The sequence below is a fragment of the Somniosus microcephalus genome, chromosome 11 (assembly GCF_052327205.1).
Source record: "Somniosus microcephalus isolate GS21.2 chromosome 11, FLI_Smic_1.0, whole genome shotgun sequence".
Lineage (NCBI taxonomy): Eukaryota > Metazoa > Chordata > Chondrichthyes > Squaliformes > Somniosidae > Somniosus > Somniosus microcephalus.
This window is the reverse complement of record NC_140997.1, coordinates 68,399,576-68,417,962: the sequence shown is the minus strand read 5'-3', so window position 1 is coordinate 68,417,962 and position 18,387 is coordinate 68,399,576. Positions and strand designations below refer to the sequence as shown.

General features: G+C 50.3%; 1 protein-coding gene across 6 annotated transcripts in view; it reads right to left on the bottom strand.

Moving 5' to 3' along the window:
• Nucleotides 1–18,387, bottom strand: part of iqck (IQ motif containing K) — a 243,894-nt gene that overhangs the window by 129,607 nt on the left and 95,900 nt on the right. For all 6 annotated transcript variants that reach the window (XM_086000838.1, XM_086000839.1, XM_086000843.1 and 3 more), the window contains one exon: nucleotides 4,015–4,159. In XM_086000838.1, the coding sequence (XP_085856964.1) occupies nucleotides 4,015–4,159 (145 nt within the window). The remainder of the gene's footprint in view (nucleotides 1–4,014; nucleotides 4,160–18,387) is intronic.

Here is an 18,387-nt window from a genome sequence, read left to right as displayed (position 1 = left end):
GCCGGCCCGTGCGCGGCCTAGTGCGTGAGGCCCGGCCCGACTCATCTTAGCTCAGATCCCGCTCCGGGCCACCGCCGACGTTCACGCGCTCGCTGTCTCCTGCCCCGCCAGCCTTCACCAAGATGGCGGCGATGGCTACGCTTAGCTCCGCCCCGCCCGCACCAAGATGGCGGCGATTGCGGGCCGCTGGTTTGGAATCGGGCCCAGCGGGATGGGCGGTGCCTAACTCGGGTGTGGCTGGCGAGGAGAGGCCGAGGCTTCGAGGCCTCAGGGCTGCAGGCAGCTCATCCACCGCCGAGGGGGGGAAAGCCCGAGTCCCCTTTGCAAATGGATTTTTTTTTTCTTTTAAAACCAACTTTTTTTTTGCTGGCAATCTATATTTCGTATCATTTAATCCCCATTACCATTTTTTTAGCTTGAGGCCAGGCAGGTGTTTAATGGCCGCCGCTCAGCTCCCGCACTAACGGCAGTTTGAATGATTGGGCCCCGCCCACCCTGTAGGATTGGTCAACCATCACGTCACTCAACGCTAATGAGTGGTAGGATTGGTCAACCGCTAATGAGCAGATTTTTGAACGTTTTTTGAACGTTTTTTGTCTACTGTTGGAACAATTTTTGTCTGACCAAAAAGTAAATATGCCTATGACACTCCCCTGATCATAACCTTTCTTTTGATATAACATATGTGTAGGTACGCTCTATAACTTTTGAGTGTATAGCGGACATACACTCATACAGACAAACAGACAAACAAACTCTTTTATGTATATAGACTAGCTGGGGGGGCCCGGTGGTGCCAGGGCAGTTTAGAGGGCCGCGCGGTTGACGGCCGGCCGCTGCCGCTCCCCCGCTCTGTGTCTCGGGCCGCGCAGATGACGGCCGGCCGCTGCCCGCTCCCCCGCTCTGTGTCTCGGGCCGAGTGGTTGTCAGGCCCGGCCCGAGTGATGCTGTGTTGGAGCTGGAGTTCCCAGGATACGGTGAGTGAGCGGGGGAGCGAGAATATACACAATATAGAGATATAAGAGGGGGTGGGGGGAAGGGGAGGGAGAGGGGGTGGGAGGGAAGGGGAGGGAGAGGGGGTTGGGGGAAGGGGAGGGAGAGGGGGTGGGGGAAGGGGAGGGAGGGAGGGAGGGAGGGGGAAGGGGAGGGAGGGGGGAGGGGGGAGAGAGAGAGGGGGAGGGAGGGGGAGAGAGAGAGGGGGAGGGAGGGGGGAGAGAGAGAGAGGGGAGAGAGAGAGGGGGAGGGAGGGGGGAGAGAGAGGAAGGGAGGGGGGAGAGAGCGAGGGGGAGGGAGGGGGGAGAGAGCGAGGGGGAGGGAGGGGGGAGAGGGAGAGGGGGAGGGAGGGGGAGAGAGAGGGGGGGAGGGAGGGGGGAGAGAGAGAGGGGGAGGGAGGGGGGAGAGAGAGAGAGAGGGAGGGAGGGGGAGAGAGAGATGGGGAGGGAGGGGGAGAGGGAGAGGGGGAGGGAGAGAGAGAGGGGGAGGGAGGGGGAGAGAGGTAGGGGGTGGGAGGGTGGAGAGAGGGGGAGGGAGGGGGAGAGAGAGAGGGGGAGGGAGGGGGAGAGAGAGGGGGAGGGGGGGAGAGAGAGAGGGGGAGGGAGGGGGAGAGAGAGAGGGGGAGGGAGGGGGGAGATAGAGAGGGGGAGGGAGGGGGGAGAGAGAGAGAGGGGGAGGGAGGGAGGGGGGAGAGAGGGGAGGGAGGGAGGGGAGAGAGAGAGAGAGAGGGGGAGGGAGGGGGCAGAGAGGGAGGGGGAGAGGGGGAGGGGGGAGAGGGGGAGGGGGAGGGAGGGGGAGGGGGAGAGGGGGGAGGGGGAGGGGAGGGGGGAGAGGGAGGGGGGAGAGGGGAGGAGAGAGAGACAGAGGGAAGGAGAGAGAGAGGGCGAGTCCCCGGCCCGCGGACGCAAATGGAACCAAGCCCCGGGACCGCGCGTGAGCCGGCTTGAGGCTGTGAGAGGGCCGGGCCCGGTTGCCGGGGTAACCCTTCCCCCCCTTCCCGCCCTCCCGAGCCCCGCCCCCCCCGAGCCCCGCGCTCCCGCTCTCCTGAGCACCGGCCCCCCGCCCTCCCGAGCACCGGAGAGGGGGCCGGGCCCAGTTGCCGGGGTAACCCTTCCCGCCCTCCCGAGCCCCAGCACCCCGCCCTCCCGAGACCCGCCCTCCCGAGCACCGGAGAGAGAGAGAGAGAGAGACTGGGGGGTGTTTCGCTTCGTGGCTCAGGGGGAAAAAAGGCGGGAACGGAGCGGGCTTCTAGTCGTTGAAACCAGTCACTCACCGCAGCTTCCAGTCGTTGGCAGCAGTCACTTCGTTTATAGAAAACCCTCCGCCCTCCCGAGCCCCGGGACGAGGCCTGAGCAGGCTTTAGACCGCCGATTGCGGCTGGGCCTGCGGCCTAGTAGAGGGGGGGAGAGGCCGAGTCCCCGGGCAGCAAAAAAATAGGGTGAAAGATAGGAAAATTAATCAGCTTACAAAAAGTCTTCAGAAATTAATTTACTTGTTTTAGAAACTATTTAATTGTGTACAGAAAGTGGGAAAAAAAAATCAACTCAGGAATCAAGATGGCGGCCACTCACCTCAGCTCAGAAGGATTAGTCCCACCCACACACGCACCGATTGGTCAACCGTCAGGTCACTGAACTGTAGGATTCGTCAATCGTCATGTCACTCAACTCTAGGATGGCCCGCCCGCACACGCAATGAACCCGCCCCCGTGATGCAGCGATTGGTCAACCGTCAGGTCGCTCGACTGTACGATTGGTCAACCTTCACGTCACTCAATGCTAATGAGTGGATAATGAGCGGAATTTTCAACGTTTTTTGGATACCGTCGGCACAATTTTTGTCTGAGCAAAAAGTAAATACGCTTATGACCATTCCGGAATCATAAGCTTTCTTTTGATATAACACATGTGTAGGTACGCTCTATAACTTTTGAGTGTATAGAGTACATACAGACAGACAGACAGACAGACAGAAGGACAGACAGACAGAAGAGCTATTTTATATATATAGATTCCCTTACTTGGTTAGCCCTCCCCAAATGCATTGCCTCACACTTCTCCGGATTGACTTTCATTTGCCACTTTTCTGCCCACCTGACCAGTCCAATGATATCTTCCTGCAGTCTACAGCTTTCTTCCTCACTATCAGCCACACAGCCAATCTTTGTATCATCTGCAAACTTCTTAATCACGCCCCTTACATTGAAGTCTTAATCATTGGTACATACCACAAAAAGCAAGGGACCTAGTACTGAGCCCTGAGGAAACAGCCTTCCAGTCACAAAAACATCCGTCGACCATTACGCTTTGCTTTCTGCCACTGAACCAATTTTGGATCCAACTTGCCACTTTCCTTTGGATCCCATGGGCTTTTAATTTTTTGACCAGTCTGCCATGTGGGACCTTGTCAAAAGCCTTGCTAAAATCCATGTAGACTATATCAAACGCGCTACCCTCATCGACCCTCCTTGTTACCTCCTTATGTCATATGCAAGATTTTTACTATATAGATATGATAGATACAGTAATCCAAGTTTCAAAAATAGTATCACAAATTCTTACGGGGAAGAAAAATCTAGATGAAACAAGGAAGACATTGTTAGCTAAAATACTTTCCCTAAAATTTTCAAAAAAGCAACATTTCTAAGCATTTGAGGGGCAAAAAAATCAAATCAAAATTGTTACCTATTTGGATACCTGCCAAAGCATAAACAAAAAGTATGTTCCTAGTCTTTTCTTCCCATCAAGTGTAATGATTGTAGTTTAAAAATATTTATCATACCCTACACCCAAGAGGAATTTTTGAAGGTTAGGTCAAAGAGGAAATCAGTATAACTTCAGAACAATAACTGCTTTAAAATAACTGCACAAAAGGCTCACACCATCTAAATTAGAATACTATAAATAGCTTGTACCAAGTTTGTTCTATTAAATTAAATAATTTCCTCTTGTTTAAAATAAAACATTTCAAAGTTGGAAACAGTACACATACACAGGTATGAATATTACTTGTTTTACTTACATGTTTTTTCATCAGGTGGTGGAACAGGTGGAGGAGGTGATGAACTTAAAGGAGGAGGTGGTTTGTGAACAATTGCATAACCTAAAAATGCTGGATGAGAATATTCAGCATTGAAGTTCTCTGACACAGATGTATCCACTGAAACCTGGAGAAAACAATAAAGTTTCTTTACAGCTTGCCATTCATTTTTACTTCATGGAGAGCAAGAGCACAAGAGGGCAAAGGACAGGGAAAAAAGAGAGACAAGAGAGAGGGGCACACATACACAAGAGGGGGCATGAGAGAGAATGTGCCTGCATGGGAGAGAGCGAGTGCACATGAGAGAGAGAGAGACTGTTTAAAAAAAGCATACGGGATCTTTGGCTTTATAAATAGGTGCATGGGAATCTTTGGCTAAATAAATAGAGGCATAGTTAGACTAAAACTTTAGAAATCAGTGGTTAGGCCTCAGTTGGGATACTGTATCCAGTTCTGGGCACCACACTTTAAGGAAGGATGTCAAGGCCTTGGAGAGGGTTCAGAGGAGATCTACCAGAATGATAGATAAGGGACTTCAGTTATGTCAAGAAGCTGGGATTATTCTCCGTAGAGCAGGGACGGTTAAAGGGAGACTTAAAAAGTGTTCAAAGTTATGAGGGGTTTTAATAGAGTAGGGAGAAAGTTTCCACTGGCAGGAGGATCAGTAACCAAAGGACACAGATTTAAGATACTTGGCAAAACAACCAGAGCCGAGATGAGGAGAATTTTTCTGTTATAAACGCAAGTTGTTATGATCTGGAATGCATTGCCTAGGGTGGTGAAAGCAGATTCAATAGTAACTTTCAAATGGGAATTAGGTGTATATTTGAAAAAGAAAATTTTGAAGGGCTATGGGGAAAGAGCAGAGGAGTGGGACTAATTGGATAGCTCTTTCAAAGAGCCGGCACAGGCACGATGGGCTGAATGGCCTCCTTCTGTGCTGTATGATTCGATATTTAGCTGCCATGCTGGCTAGCATTCACACCTGTCAACCCCCTCCTATTTCTGTCCTTGAGCTACCTCTCCCCCCACCTTTGGCCTGATCCCAGCTATCAGGTCTCCCCTTCCCCCACCCTGCAATATTCCATACCATCAGCCTGGGTTCTAGACCAAACCAGGTTTTATGTGCAATTCTGGCCTCTAGCGCATCCCTGATTTTAATCGCTCCACCATTGGCGGCTATTCCTTCAGCTGCCGAGGCCCTAAGTTCAGGAATTCCCTCCCTCCTTTAAGACGTTCTTTTAAAATCTACCTCTTTGACCAAGCTTTTGGTCATCTGCCCATCACCTTAAGTGGCTTGGTGTCAAATTAAAGGCGCTATATAAACAAGTTGTTGTTGTTCTGAAAAACATTTTAAATACTGTATTTATTGGCTGCTAGCAAAGAGATCAGCAAATACATCTATAGTGGATTTTGCCCTTAAAAAGCAATTTCAGGACAAAACTCAGGCTTATGGCCCAGGAATGGTGGGGGGTGGTTGAGGAAAGTGACAGCCTAAAGCTCAGGATGTGAATGAACATGTGCCATATTCCACTGGGCCCACCCCGTTCAATGCTGCCATTCTCCAGCCACCAGCATTACCCTCCCAGACAGCAGCCCTTCATCCCCAATTCTCTCCGGCACCACGATATCCCTTTTGTTCCAAAACACCAGAATCCCGTTCCCCAGTGCTACCAAGTTCCACCAAACCTGCGAGACTTCGGATCCTCAGTTTCCAGTTATGACAGGCACCAGTGCTTTCCAATGCTTTATTTACAATGTCTGTTTTCGTTGTCTGCATCACTGTCGCTTGAAATGTATGTAGTTGGTCGATGTGTTAATGATCGCAAGACTGAATTATAACTTGTAATTGTAATAATTGTGTTTTGTAGGTAAAAGAGCGTGAGAAAAGCCAGTACAAATCCAGTATGAGGTGGTTTTGATGGTACCTCCTGTGTCACTACTACCGCAACTACCGTGCTTTACGGGTCTAACAGGACCTGTCCCATGAATAGCCCCAGTTTCTGCTTCACACCACATCTACCCACAACCATCAACCAACACATTTTTACTCAATATCTAAACCTATGCTGAAGTGAAACTGACAGTAAATGAGATACTTAAGTATGAGCTGCACAATTATGTGGCACAATTGGGTTCGACATTCCCCTGTTGTCTGAGGGCTTCAGTGAGCTCGTGATGCAATTGAACTCCTCCCTAAAGCATTTTTATGTTTTGCAGCAAGACAACTCGAGAATGGATATTGAAATTGACAGCATGGGGGACGATTCACACTGGTGGGATATTGGGCTTAATATATCAGCACACCGTTAGGTTTGTATTATTTCACACGCTCTGGTAGTTCTCCATGATATGCCTATCAATTAGTCCAATAAAAGGCGACGAGTTAAGAACGTAACTGAAGGTTTTTATTGGCTAAATAACAGAGCCCACCCTCGTGGGTGATCCGATCCAACAGGGAGGAATACTAGCCAGTCAGCTACCTTTATACCTGGGCAGGTAATGGGCGGAGTCGGAGGTGGTCAGCCCAGGTATAACAGTGCGACAAGAGGCGACCTCGTGTAGTGATGTGACAGTGAGAACAGTGAGAACAATATACAGTGATAACTATAACAGTGGTTTACCACATTCACCCCTTGTTTAGATTAGAGTCCGGCGGGGTGAAGTGTATTACCAGCTCTGGTATGTCAGTCTGTCCGGAGGCTTCGTTAGCCTCTCCGATCGTCGCAGCGGCGGTGTTACATTATCCGGTGTTAAAGCTGGTGTCTGCGTAGTCGGCAAAGGCTCGTGGGGTTCCGGCATGCCGTCTACCTCGGCTGGACTCGGGGGGTTGGGAGGGGGGGGTGAGGGTGCGAGGTCTCGTAAGGAGACAGTGTCCTCCCGTCCGTCTGGGTAAGCCACATAGGCGTACTGGGGGTTGGCGTGCAGGAGGTTCACCTTCTCGACCAGGGGGTCCGTTTTATGGGCCCTCACGTGCTTTCGCAGCAAGACGGGTCCCGGAGAGGTCAGCCAGGTTGGTAGGGTGGTTCCCGTAGTCGACTTCCTGGGGAAGACAAACATTCGAGCATGGGGGGTGGTGTTAATGGCAGTGCAAAGTAGTGACCGGATGGAGTGCAGCGCAATCGGGAGGACCTCTTGCCAGCGGGAGGTTGGGAGGCCCTTAGACTTTAAGGCTAAGAGGGTGGCCTTCCATACCGTCGCGTTCTCTCTTTCCACCTGGCCGTTCCCTCGGGGGTTGTAGCTGGTGGTCCTGCTTGCTGCAATACCCCTCTCCAATAGGAACTGACGGAGTTCCTCGCTCATGAAGGAGGCGCCCCGGTCACTATGTATATAGTTCGGGAACCCGAACAAGGCGAAGAGTTTGTTCAGGCATTTAATGACCGTGTTACTGGTCATGTCTGGGCAGGGGAAGGCAAAGGGGAAACGGGAGTACTCATCAACGATGTTGAGGAAGTACACATTACGGTCAGATGACGGTAGGGGCCCCTTGAAGTCGATGCTCAGACGCTCAAAGGGGCGGGTGGCCTTGATCAGGCTTGCTCTGTCCGGCTTATAGAAGTGCGGTTTGCACTCAGCACAGATCTGGCAGTTCCTGGTCATGGTCCTGACCTCCTCGATGGAGTATGGCAGGTTGCGGGCCTTAATGAAATGGTAGAGTCTGGTGACTCCGGGGTGGCAGAGGTCATTGTGGAGGGTCTGAAGTCTATCACTTTGCGCGCTGGCGCATGTAATGCGTGAAAGAGCATCAGGGGGGTCATTCAGTTTACCGGGCCGGTACAAGATCTCATAATCATAGGTGGAAAGCTCGATTCTCCACCTCAAGATTTTGTCGTTCTTGATCTTGCCCCTCAGCTTGTTATTAAACATGAAGGCAACCGAGCGTTGGTCGGTGAGGAGGGTAAATCGTTTGCCTGCCAAGTAGTGCCTCCAGCGCCGTACTGCCTCCACAATTGCCTGGGCTTCCTTCTCGACCGACGAGTGTCGGGTCTCGGGGCCCTGTAGGGTCCTTGAGAAGAAGGCTACCGGCCTACCCTCCTGGTTAAGGGTAGCAGCTAGGGCGAAGTCGGATGCATCGCTCTCCACTTGGAAGGGGATTGACTCATCCACTGCGTGCATTGTGGCCTTGGCTATGTCTCCCTTAATGAGGGAGAAGGCCGCGCACGCCTCTTCCGTGAGGGGGAAGGATGTGGTTTTCAGGAGGGGTCTGGCTTTGTCCGCATAATTGGGTACCCATTGGGCATAGTAGGCGAAAAGCCCCAGGGTTCTCCTAAGTGCTTTTGGACAGTGGGGGAGGGGTAGCTCCATGAGGGGGCGCATTCTTTCGGGGTCGGGGCCGATGACTCCGTTCTCTACTACACAGCCAAGGATGGCAAGGCGCGCTGTGTTAAACACGCATTTCTCCTTATTGTAGGTGAGGTTCAGCCGTTGGGCCGTACGGAGGAATTTCTCCAGATTCACGTCATGGTCCTGCCGGTTGCGGCCGCAGATGGTGACGTTATCGAGATAGGGGAAAGTGGCCTGTAGTCCGTTCTGGTCAACCATCCGGTCCATCTCCCGTTGGAAAACCGAGACCCCGTTGGTGACACCAAAGGGGACCCTAAGGAATTGGTAGAGGCGGCCATTCGCCTCGAAGGCGGTGTACTGGCTGTCCTCCGGGCTGATGGGGAGTTGGTGGTAGGCCGACTTGAGGTCGATGGTCGAGAATACGCGGTATTGTGCAATCTCATTGACCATGTCCGATATGCGGGGGAGGGGGTATGCGTCCAGCTGGGTGTATCTGTTTATGGTCTGGCTGTAGTCGATAACCAGGCGATTTTTGTCGCCGGTCTTGACTACCACCACCTGGGCACGCCAGGGGCTGCTGCTCCCCTCAATAATGCCCTCTTTCAGGAGTCGCTGCACCTCAGAGCTAATGAAGGCTCTGTCCCCAGCGCTGTACCGCCTGCTCTTAGTAGCGACAGGTTTGCAGTCGGGGGTGAGGTTAGCGAACAGGGAAGGTGGCGGTACCTTGAGGGTGGATAGGCTGCAGGTGTTACGCGGTGGGCGGTTTAACTTTCGCTGGTTGTCGACTGTGAGTGGGGGGAGGGGTCCACCGTATGCTAGGGTTACACTTTGGAGGTGGGATTGGAAGTCCAGCCCTAGTATGACGGCAGCGCACAGCTGGGGGAGTACGAGGAGTTTAAAATTTTTATACTCTGTCCCTTTAACCGACAATGTCACGACACAGTAGCCGCTGATGTCTGTGGCGTGCGACCTCGATGCCATCGAGATGCGGCTGCGCGTTGGCAGGACGGGGAGGGAGTAGTGGCTCACCGTGTCTGGGTGGATGAAGCTCTCCGTGCTTCCGCTGTCGAACAGGCAGGTCGTGGCGTGGCCGTTGACTTTGATGTCCATCATTGAGCTGGCCAGGTGGTGCGGGCGGGCTTGATCCAGGGTCACGGAAGCTAGGGTGTAGATGAGCGCGTCGTTGTCATGACAAGATGGCGGCGAAGATGGCGGCCCCCGTAGTTCACATGAGGCTCTGTTTAAATCGTTTGCCCCGCACAAAGATGGCCGCCCCTGCTGTTCCCATGAGGCTCTGCAGGCTTCGGCTGCCCCGCACAAAGATGGCCGCCCCTGGTTTTCCCATGAGGCTCTGCAGGCTTCGGCTGCCCCGCACAAAGATGGCCGCCCCTGGTTTTCCCATGAGGCTCTGCAGGCTTCGGCTGCCCCGCACAAAGATGGCCGCCCCCAGGGTTCGCATGAGGCACTGCTGGCTTCTGAGGATTTGCTTCTGCAGGCCTTGGAGAAGTGGCCTTTCTTGAGGCAGGTTTTGCAGGTCGAGTTTTTGGCTGGGCAGCGCGACCTCGGATGCTTCTCCTGGCCGCAAAAGAAGCAGCCAGCGGCCCGATCGGGGTTGCCTGATGTCGGGGCCGGTACCGGGGCTAGCGGGCCCGGTCGGATCCGTGATGCAGACGCTGAGGTAGGTCCCGGGGGCAGCGCTGTGAAGGGTGGTGGGGTGGGGGTCGGGCCCGAGTCCCAGGGTCGCGAATAGTACCTGGCAAACGCTTCCTGGTCTTGCTGGGTGGCCTCTAGGGTGAGGGCGAGGGCTTCGGCCTTGTCCAGGTCTATGTCCTTAGCTTCAAGCAGTCTTTGCCGTGTGTAGTCGGAACGTAGGCCTCTCACCAAGGCGTCGCGGACATTGTCTTCCATGTTCGCAGTAGCCGTCACCGCTTTAAAGTCACAGTTCCTGCCGAGTTGTCTCAGCGCTCGTGAAAATTCAGCTATCGATTCTCCTGGCTGTTGCTGGCGAGATCTTAAGAGATGCCTAGTGTACATGTAGTTTACCGGGCTCCGGTACTGCTGTTTCAGTAGGTTGATGGCGTCGTCGTACGTAGTCATGTCCTGGATGAGTGTATATACTCTCGGGCTCGCTTGGGCTTTCAGGACTCTTAGTTTGGATCTCTGAGGGACGACGGCTTCCTCCAGGTACGATTCGAAGCAGTCCAGCCAGTGTTTGAAGTCGTTGGCTGAGTTTGGTGCCTGTGGGTTTAGATCCAGGTATGGTGGTTTCAAGGCTTGCAGCCAAGCCGGCTGGTGTGGCCCGTTGTCTGGAGGCTGCTGTTGCTGTGCTGCTGGGTGAGCTCCTTGCTGTTGCTGTTCATTATCAGACATCTTTAAAATTTAGTCAATAAAATTGATATGCCTATCAATTAGTCCAATAAAAGGCGACGAGTTAAGAACGTAACTGAAGGTTTTTATTGGCTAAATAACAGAGCCCACCCTCGTGGGTGATCCGATCCAACAGGGAGGAATACTAGCCAGTCAGCTACCTTTATACCTGGGCAGGTAATGGGCGGAGTCGGAGGTGGTCAGCCCAGGTATAACAGTGCGACAAGAGGCGACCTCGTGTAGTGATGTGACAGTGAGAACAGTGAGAACAATATACAGTGATAACTATAACAGTGGTTTACCACACTCCAACTTGTAATGATAGTGTATTTGATATATGTAACCCATGTAGTAAGACTTTGACGCATAAGCCAATTGTGTACTCATGCCTATGACTAACCAGCACTAACAAATTAATTGAGCACACCGAAAGAGAAGATCTGAAGCAACGGAGAGGAGACACCAGGCAGGGTAAGATCAGGAAAGATAGAAGAAACAGAGGATACTCCAGGCGGGGCAGAATTGGAACACCGGAACAGTGAATTGAACCAAAGGTTGCTCCTCCCCCTCAAAGGAGTGGACTGTAAGAAAGGGGGAAATCTTCATTTCTGAGTCTCCCTACTAACTAACTCCCAAATTGAGAGAGCAATAAGTAAATTAGGGGACCACGAGTGGTGGGAAGTATACTACAATGCCAGCCAGCATCCCTGGGCATGAATAGTATCAGCAGGCCGATAACTTAGAACTAGCTAGATTAGTCAAGAGCCAATTATGAGAAGTCAATAAGGATATTTCCTTCTCAAGATGGGGGATTATAAGAAATCTTGAACTGGAAGAAATTGTGAATTGTAAAAAAAATAATTGTTTTATAAAAGAAATGGGTTTGCCAAGCTCAGCAGCTAGGATAAGCTGATGGCACAGAAGAATTCCAATCATGTCAGATAAGGAGTTGCACAAAGAGCTGAGGTCGTTTACAGGGGCATAACGTAGAAACAGGGCCTTCATGTAGGCATGACTGGGCCTGGTAAGAGGTCAAGTAAGGAGCCTTGAGATGAACAGACTGTCCAAGAGAAGGTAACCAGGTCCAAACAAGAGATAAGCAGAGGGATCATCTCATAAGATTGGAAGGGGTTTGCCGTAGTTATCTATCCCCCTGTAATTGGACAATTGAATGTGTAACAAATGATTGATGCAAGGTATCCACCAGCCCCCCGAAATAAGATATATAAACGGGCAGCCGGAAGGGAAAAATAGGTAGAGAGGGGTAGAGCTTCCCCGGGGTGGATTCATGCTAGCTTCAGCTTAACGCCTTGGTCAAACTCAACCTTTGAGGTGGATCCATGCTAGCTTCGGCTTAACACCGCCACCAGCCTCGGGAAATGACCAAAGAGGAAGAGACCACTGCCGCAGGCTGCAGGGATCTGAAACCACCGTTCCGTCTCAATGTCCGTCTGTTCCAGGGCCGGTAAACCATTCTCATCTGTTACGGGTTGTATGTCTACTATGTTGATCCTGATTGCGTGTTGTATTTGATTATATTTGAACTGCCGCTCCTTAATAAAATGACCTATGACTCCCAAGACCCTTTGGGTAATCTGTGTGTGACCTGTGATCCAAATCTTACAGTATTCCCCCCAGAATGCTCAAACACTGGCACCCTCCCACTGCTGCTGCATCCTGGGACTCTCTGCCTAAAATGCTGAGAGACCCGAGTACTTTTCTTTATGCTTCTAGACACCCCCCCACCCCACCCCACTCCCGAACACATTGAAATTACAAGATGGAAACAGACCATTCGACCCAACCAGTCTGTCTTGGTCTTTATCCTCCACGCAAGCAGTAGTCCTAAAACCAAGTGCCACCCTGTTCCCATAACCCTTTATTTCTCTTTCCTTCAACCACCTAATCTAAGCTATTCTTGAACGTTGGTACAGTCTCTGCTTCAATCACTAGCTGGTAGTACATTCCACAGTCTCACAACCCTTTGTGTAAAAAGATTTCTCCGGTTCTCAGTCCTAAATCTTTTATATTTAACCTTATATCAAAGTCCACTTGCTCTGGATGCCCAGAAACAATCAGGGGGAAAAATTGAGTCGCGCCGCCTTTCGGGCGCTAACTTTGCCCGGGCGCCACTTTTAGCGCCCTGAAAAAATTAGCACCCCCACGGCCGAAATTCATCGGTAGCGCCCCAGGGAATATCGCAGCACATTGCGCCGCGGTACTGCAGCCTTCCTCCCCTTCATAAAGGGGAGGGGCCTTGCGCAGCGCGACCCAGGGCCCAGCTGGCCCACCAGGGATCGGAGTGCCGGTAAAAGAGCCCAGCACTCAAGAGAAGTGCTGGGCTCACGGAGCGCAGCCAGCACTCCGCGGGGGGGCTGAAGAGGAGGCCAGTGACAGCAACGGGGGCAGGTGCTGGCAGGCGGCAAGCAACAAAAATGGCCACCCGGCACTTCGCCTTTAATTAGCGCCGCCCCAGCCGCAGGTAGGCCCACCTGACCCCGTCGGACATGGCGTCCAGCGGTAAGTCGGGGGGCACTACCGAAGATCATGGCCGGGACATGAGTGGAGTGCTGCGCACGGCGATGACTTCATTGCCCGCGGCACAGCACCGTGGGACGCTAATGGTTACCGTCGCCGCTAACCTCCCACTGAATTTCGCAGGAGGTGTTGGCGGCAGCGCGCCCGGGCACTAGTTGCTTTGCACCCTGTTAGCACCCTAAGGGCGCTAATGGGAGACACAAAGCAACCGAATTTTTCCCCCACAGTCTGTTTCTTAGATACTCAAACCAAACCCTTCATAATTTTAACCTTCTAGCAAATCACTCAGTAATTTCATCTGTTCTAACGAAAATGGCCCCAATTCTATAATTAAGTCTTTCTTTATATAAGTATTTATTAATTTCAGGCAGTATCCTAGTGAATTTTGTTGTAACCTCTCTATTTTCTCAACAGCCTTCCTGTGGAGTTCAAAACTCCACAAAATGGTAGTCTTACTAAGGTTTTGTATACATTTACCACTACCTCTTGACCTTCACAATTCAACTTTTATTGGCCCAGAAATTCGGGTCGGGGGCTTCCCGCGGGTGCAAGCCCCCGACCTGCACTTACCTTGCGCGCCGGCCTTTGAGCTGTAGGGCCCCGTGGAATTCCAATCCGGGGCCTGGTCCAGCTGCCGGCACGCAGTGCTTGCGTATCCCAGGGGCGCAGTTAGTTCGATGCATCCCCTGGGATCACGTGGGCCATGGGCAGCCAATCGGAGCAGGGAATGCTCCATTCATTAGTCTTGACAGGAAGTGCTGTCAAGACTTATAAATACTACGGCCCCAAAATAGCACTAAACCTTCAAATAATTTTTTTTTAAATCACATTTTTTAAATAAACTATAAATTACATGAAATAACTATTTTAAACAATAATTTAAATTTTTGAAGAAAATAATTTTATATTCTAACAGGGCTAAAAATAAACTTACCTTGCTTTAAAGTATTTAAAAATAATAAACCTGTGGAAAAAATGTTTTAATTTTAATTAATTCACCACTTACCTTGTAAAAAGCAGGCCTTACGCCTGCTTTTTATATGTGTAAATTCTGCAGACTTACCCTCATGGAAAAACCTGTAAAAAAAATCTAAGTTTGATGCGCACGCGCAGCCTCTCCCGCGCACGCGTTCGACCTCTGAACCCCTGCTTTCAGAGGAACGGAAGTGCCGGTTTCCCGTGCATGAACAGTGCATGCAGGAAACCGGCACTTCCATCGGGCCTACGGGTGAGTACCCCGTGCGTACTCACCCGTGGAGACCCGAATTTCTGGGCCATTATCTATACCTATTGCATTAAAACCCCTCATTTAAAAGATTAGAAATGTGTGCAAGACATTTTCCTTGGAATAGCCATTAGGGCCTGGGCTGAAGTTCTGCTTCAGTTGCAATTATACATTTTACCTGGGCTTGGTTAGTGGGGAGTTTCAGCTCTGATTGGCAAACTAATAAGTGATGCATCGTGTGATGCACTGAGAGTTTAGTTTTCACCCTTTGTATGGAACAACAACAACTTGTATTTATATAGCACCTTTAACGTAGCAAAACATCCCAAGGCGCTTCACAGGAATATTATGAGACAATAAATTTGACACCAAGCCACATAAGGAGAAATTAGGGCAGGTGACCAAAAGCTTGGTCAAAGAGGTAGGTTTTAAAGATCATCTTAAAGGAGATAGAGAGGCGGACAGGTTTAGGCAGGGAATTCCAGAGCTTAGGGCCTAGGCAACAGAAGGCACGGCCACCAATGGTTGAGCGATTATAATCAGGGATGCTCAAGAGGGCAGAATTAGAGGAGCGCAGATATCTCGTGGGGTTGTGGGGCTGAAGGAGATTACAGAGATAGGGAGGGGCGAGGCCATGGAGGGATTTGAAAACAAGGATGAGAATTTTGAAATCGAGGCGTTGCTTAACCGGGAGCCAATGTAGGTCAGCGAGCACAGGGGTGATGGGTGAACGGGACTTGGCGAGAGTTAGGACACGGGCAGCCGAGTTTTGGATCACCTCAAGTTTACGTAGGATAGAATGTGGGAGACCAGCCAAGAGTGCGATGCAATAGTCAAGTCAGGGGCGGAAACCTGATTGGAGGGATTCAAACATAGAGTTGCGGGAAAGATGGGTACAGATTTGGGAGGCGACAACACATTCAAGGACTTTGGAGAGGAAAGGGAGGTTGGAGATGGGGTGGTAGTTTGCAAAGACGGAGGGGTCAAGGGTTGGTTTTTTGAGGAGAGGGGTGATGACGGCACAGTTGAGGGAGAGGGGGACAGCACCTGAGTATAGAGAAACATTAACAATGTCAGCTAACACAGGAGCCAGAAAAGGAAGTTGGGTGGTCAGCAGTTTGGTGGGAATAGGGTCAAGGGAGCAGGAAGTGGGTCTCATGGACAAGATGAGCACGGAGAGGTCATGAGGGGAAATCAGAGAGAAACTGGAGAAAGATGTGAGTTCAGGGCTAGGGCAGGGGGGGAACCTTACAGCAAGTTTAGCCCGGTGAGCTAGGGGAAGGAAGGGATGTGGCAGAGGCAGCTGAACGGATAGTCTCAATCTTAGAGACAAAGAAGTCCATGAGCTCCTCACATTTGTTGTCGGAGGTAAGGGTGGAGGAGACAGGGGAGAGGGGTTTAAGAAAACGGTTAGCAGTGGAGAATAGGAGCCAGGGTTTATCTTTGCATTCCAGAATGATTCTGGAATAGTGAGCAATTTTGGCAGACGAGAGCAGGACCCGATAATGCTTTATGGAGTCCAGTCAGATCAGGCGGTGAATGGCTAAACCAGTTGTTCGCCATATTCATTCAAGTCTGCATCCCTTGGACTTAAGGGAGCAAAGGTGAGGGCCGCACCAGTTTTTATAGCGACTAGGGCATCAAAGGTGGTGGTGAGGGTGTGGTTGAGCAGATCGGTAGCTGCAGAAATGTCATGGTGAATGGAGAGCCAAAGGCCGGACAGTTAGGATTTCATAAGTGCAGTTGTAAAAGAGATGGGAGAGTTTTTTTTCCAGGGATGGACACAGAAGGAAGTAGAGTTGTTGGGGGAGGGGGGGAATGGAAGGGAGATGTGGAGAGCGATACAAGGAAGTGGTCAGAGATGGCCTTATCTGCAATTGATACGATGGGAGTAGCAAGGCCACGAGAGATGGCAAGGTCAAGGGGGCAGCCGTGAATATGGGTTGGGGAGTTTACATGGAGGGAGAGATTAAGGGAGGATAGGAGGCTAGTGAATTCAGAGGAGAGAGAGCATGATGAATTGAGATGGAGGTTGAAATCACCGAGGATGAGAAGTTGATCGGTGCAGAGGCCGAGTCAGGAAAGCAGCGAAGATATCTCTGTAATAAATTTTTTATGGTACTTGGGTGGGCAGTAGAGAACGAGAATTTTAAATGAGATGAGAGGGGTGGAATAAGGTGAGATGCTCAAATATAACACAATACAACCCTCATCACATGACTAGGCAGAAAATTTACAAAATGGCCTCACCTCCCATCATTTTGCCAACATTTTGTACTTAAACTACAAAATAAAAATTATGGGGTTGAATTGCTGTGGGAGCTCTCCGATCATGCCGTAACTTCGACGCAAGATTGGTAGTAACCGGGGAGAAATGCGTAGATGCTGTTTCTTTGGGATCTCAGTGGATCTTCTGCCGAAGTTGCAGCAGACGAATCAGAGAACCCCCAAGGAAATTCAATCCTTATGAGTTTATAGTTGTTTGAAATATGATTTTATTTGTGTTCAACTAGGGCCAGAGGGGAAGATTTATCAGGTGCTTTGATGCTGAGCCATTCAGACCACCTATTCCGAGGTGCTGGTATCTGGTGATTTGATGGTTGGTTAGAAATCCAAGTAGTAACACTATGCCAACAGCAGCTTCAGTAAGAACTACAAATAGAAACATAGAAAAATAGGAGCAGGAGTAGGCCATTCGGCCCTTCGAGCCTGCTCCGCCATTCAATATGATCATGGCTGATCCTCTATCTCAATACCATATTTCTGCTCTTTGTGTCTAGAAATCTTTCTATCTCCTTCTTAAATATATTCAGTGACTTGGTCTCCACAGCCTTCTGTGGTAGAGAATTCCACAGGTTCATCACCCTCTGAGTGAAGAAATTTCTCCTCATCTCAGTCCTAAATGTCCTACCCCGTATCCTGAGACTGTGACCCCTCGTTCTAGATCCCCCAGCCAGGGGAAACATCCTCCCTGCATCCAGTCTGTCTAGCTCTGTCAGAATTTCATACGTTTCAATGAGATCCCCTCTCATTCTTCTAAACTCTAGTGAATATAGGCCTAGTCAACCCAATCTCTCCTCATACGACAGTCCTGCCATCTCAGGAATCAGTCTGGTGAACCTTCGCTGCCCTCCCTCTAATGGCAAGTATATCCTTTCTTAGGTAAGGAGACCAAAACTGCACACAGTACTCCAGGTGTGGTCTCACCAAGGCCCTGTACAACTGTAGTAAGACATCCTTGCTTCTGTACTCAAATCCTCTTGCAATGAAGGCCAACATACCATTTGCCTTCCTAACTGCATGTTTGCTTTCAGTGACTGGTGTACAAAGACACCCAGGTCCTTTTGTACATCAGCATTTCCCAATCTGTCACTATTTAAATAATACTCTAACTTTCTGTTTTTCCTACCGAAGTTGATAACTTCACATTTATCCACGTTATACTGCATCTGCGAAGTATTTGCCCACTCACTCAACTTGTCTAAATCACCTTGAAGCCTCTTTGCATCCTCCTCACAACTCACAATCCCAACTAGTTTTGTGTCATCAGCAAACTTGGAAATATTACATTTGGTTCCCTCATCCAAATCATCATTGATATATATTGTGAATAGCTGGGGCCCAAGCACTGATCCCTGCAGCACCCGACTAGTCACCACCTGTCACCCCGAAAAAGACCCATTTACTCCTACTCTCTGTTTCCTGTCTGTTAACCAATTTTCAATCCATGCCAGTATATTACCTCCAATCCCATGTGCTTTAATTTTGTACACTAACCTCTTATGTGGAACTTTATCAAAGGCCTTCTGAAAATCCAAATACACTACATCCACTGGTTCTCTCTTATCTATTCTACCAGTTACATCCTCAAAAAACTCCAGTAGGTTTGTCAAACACGATTTCCCTTTCATAAATTCATGTTGACTTTGTCTAATCCCGTT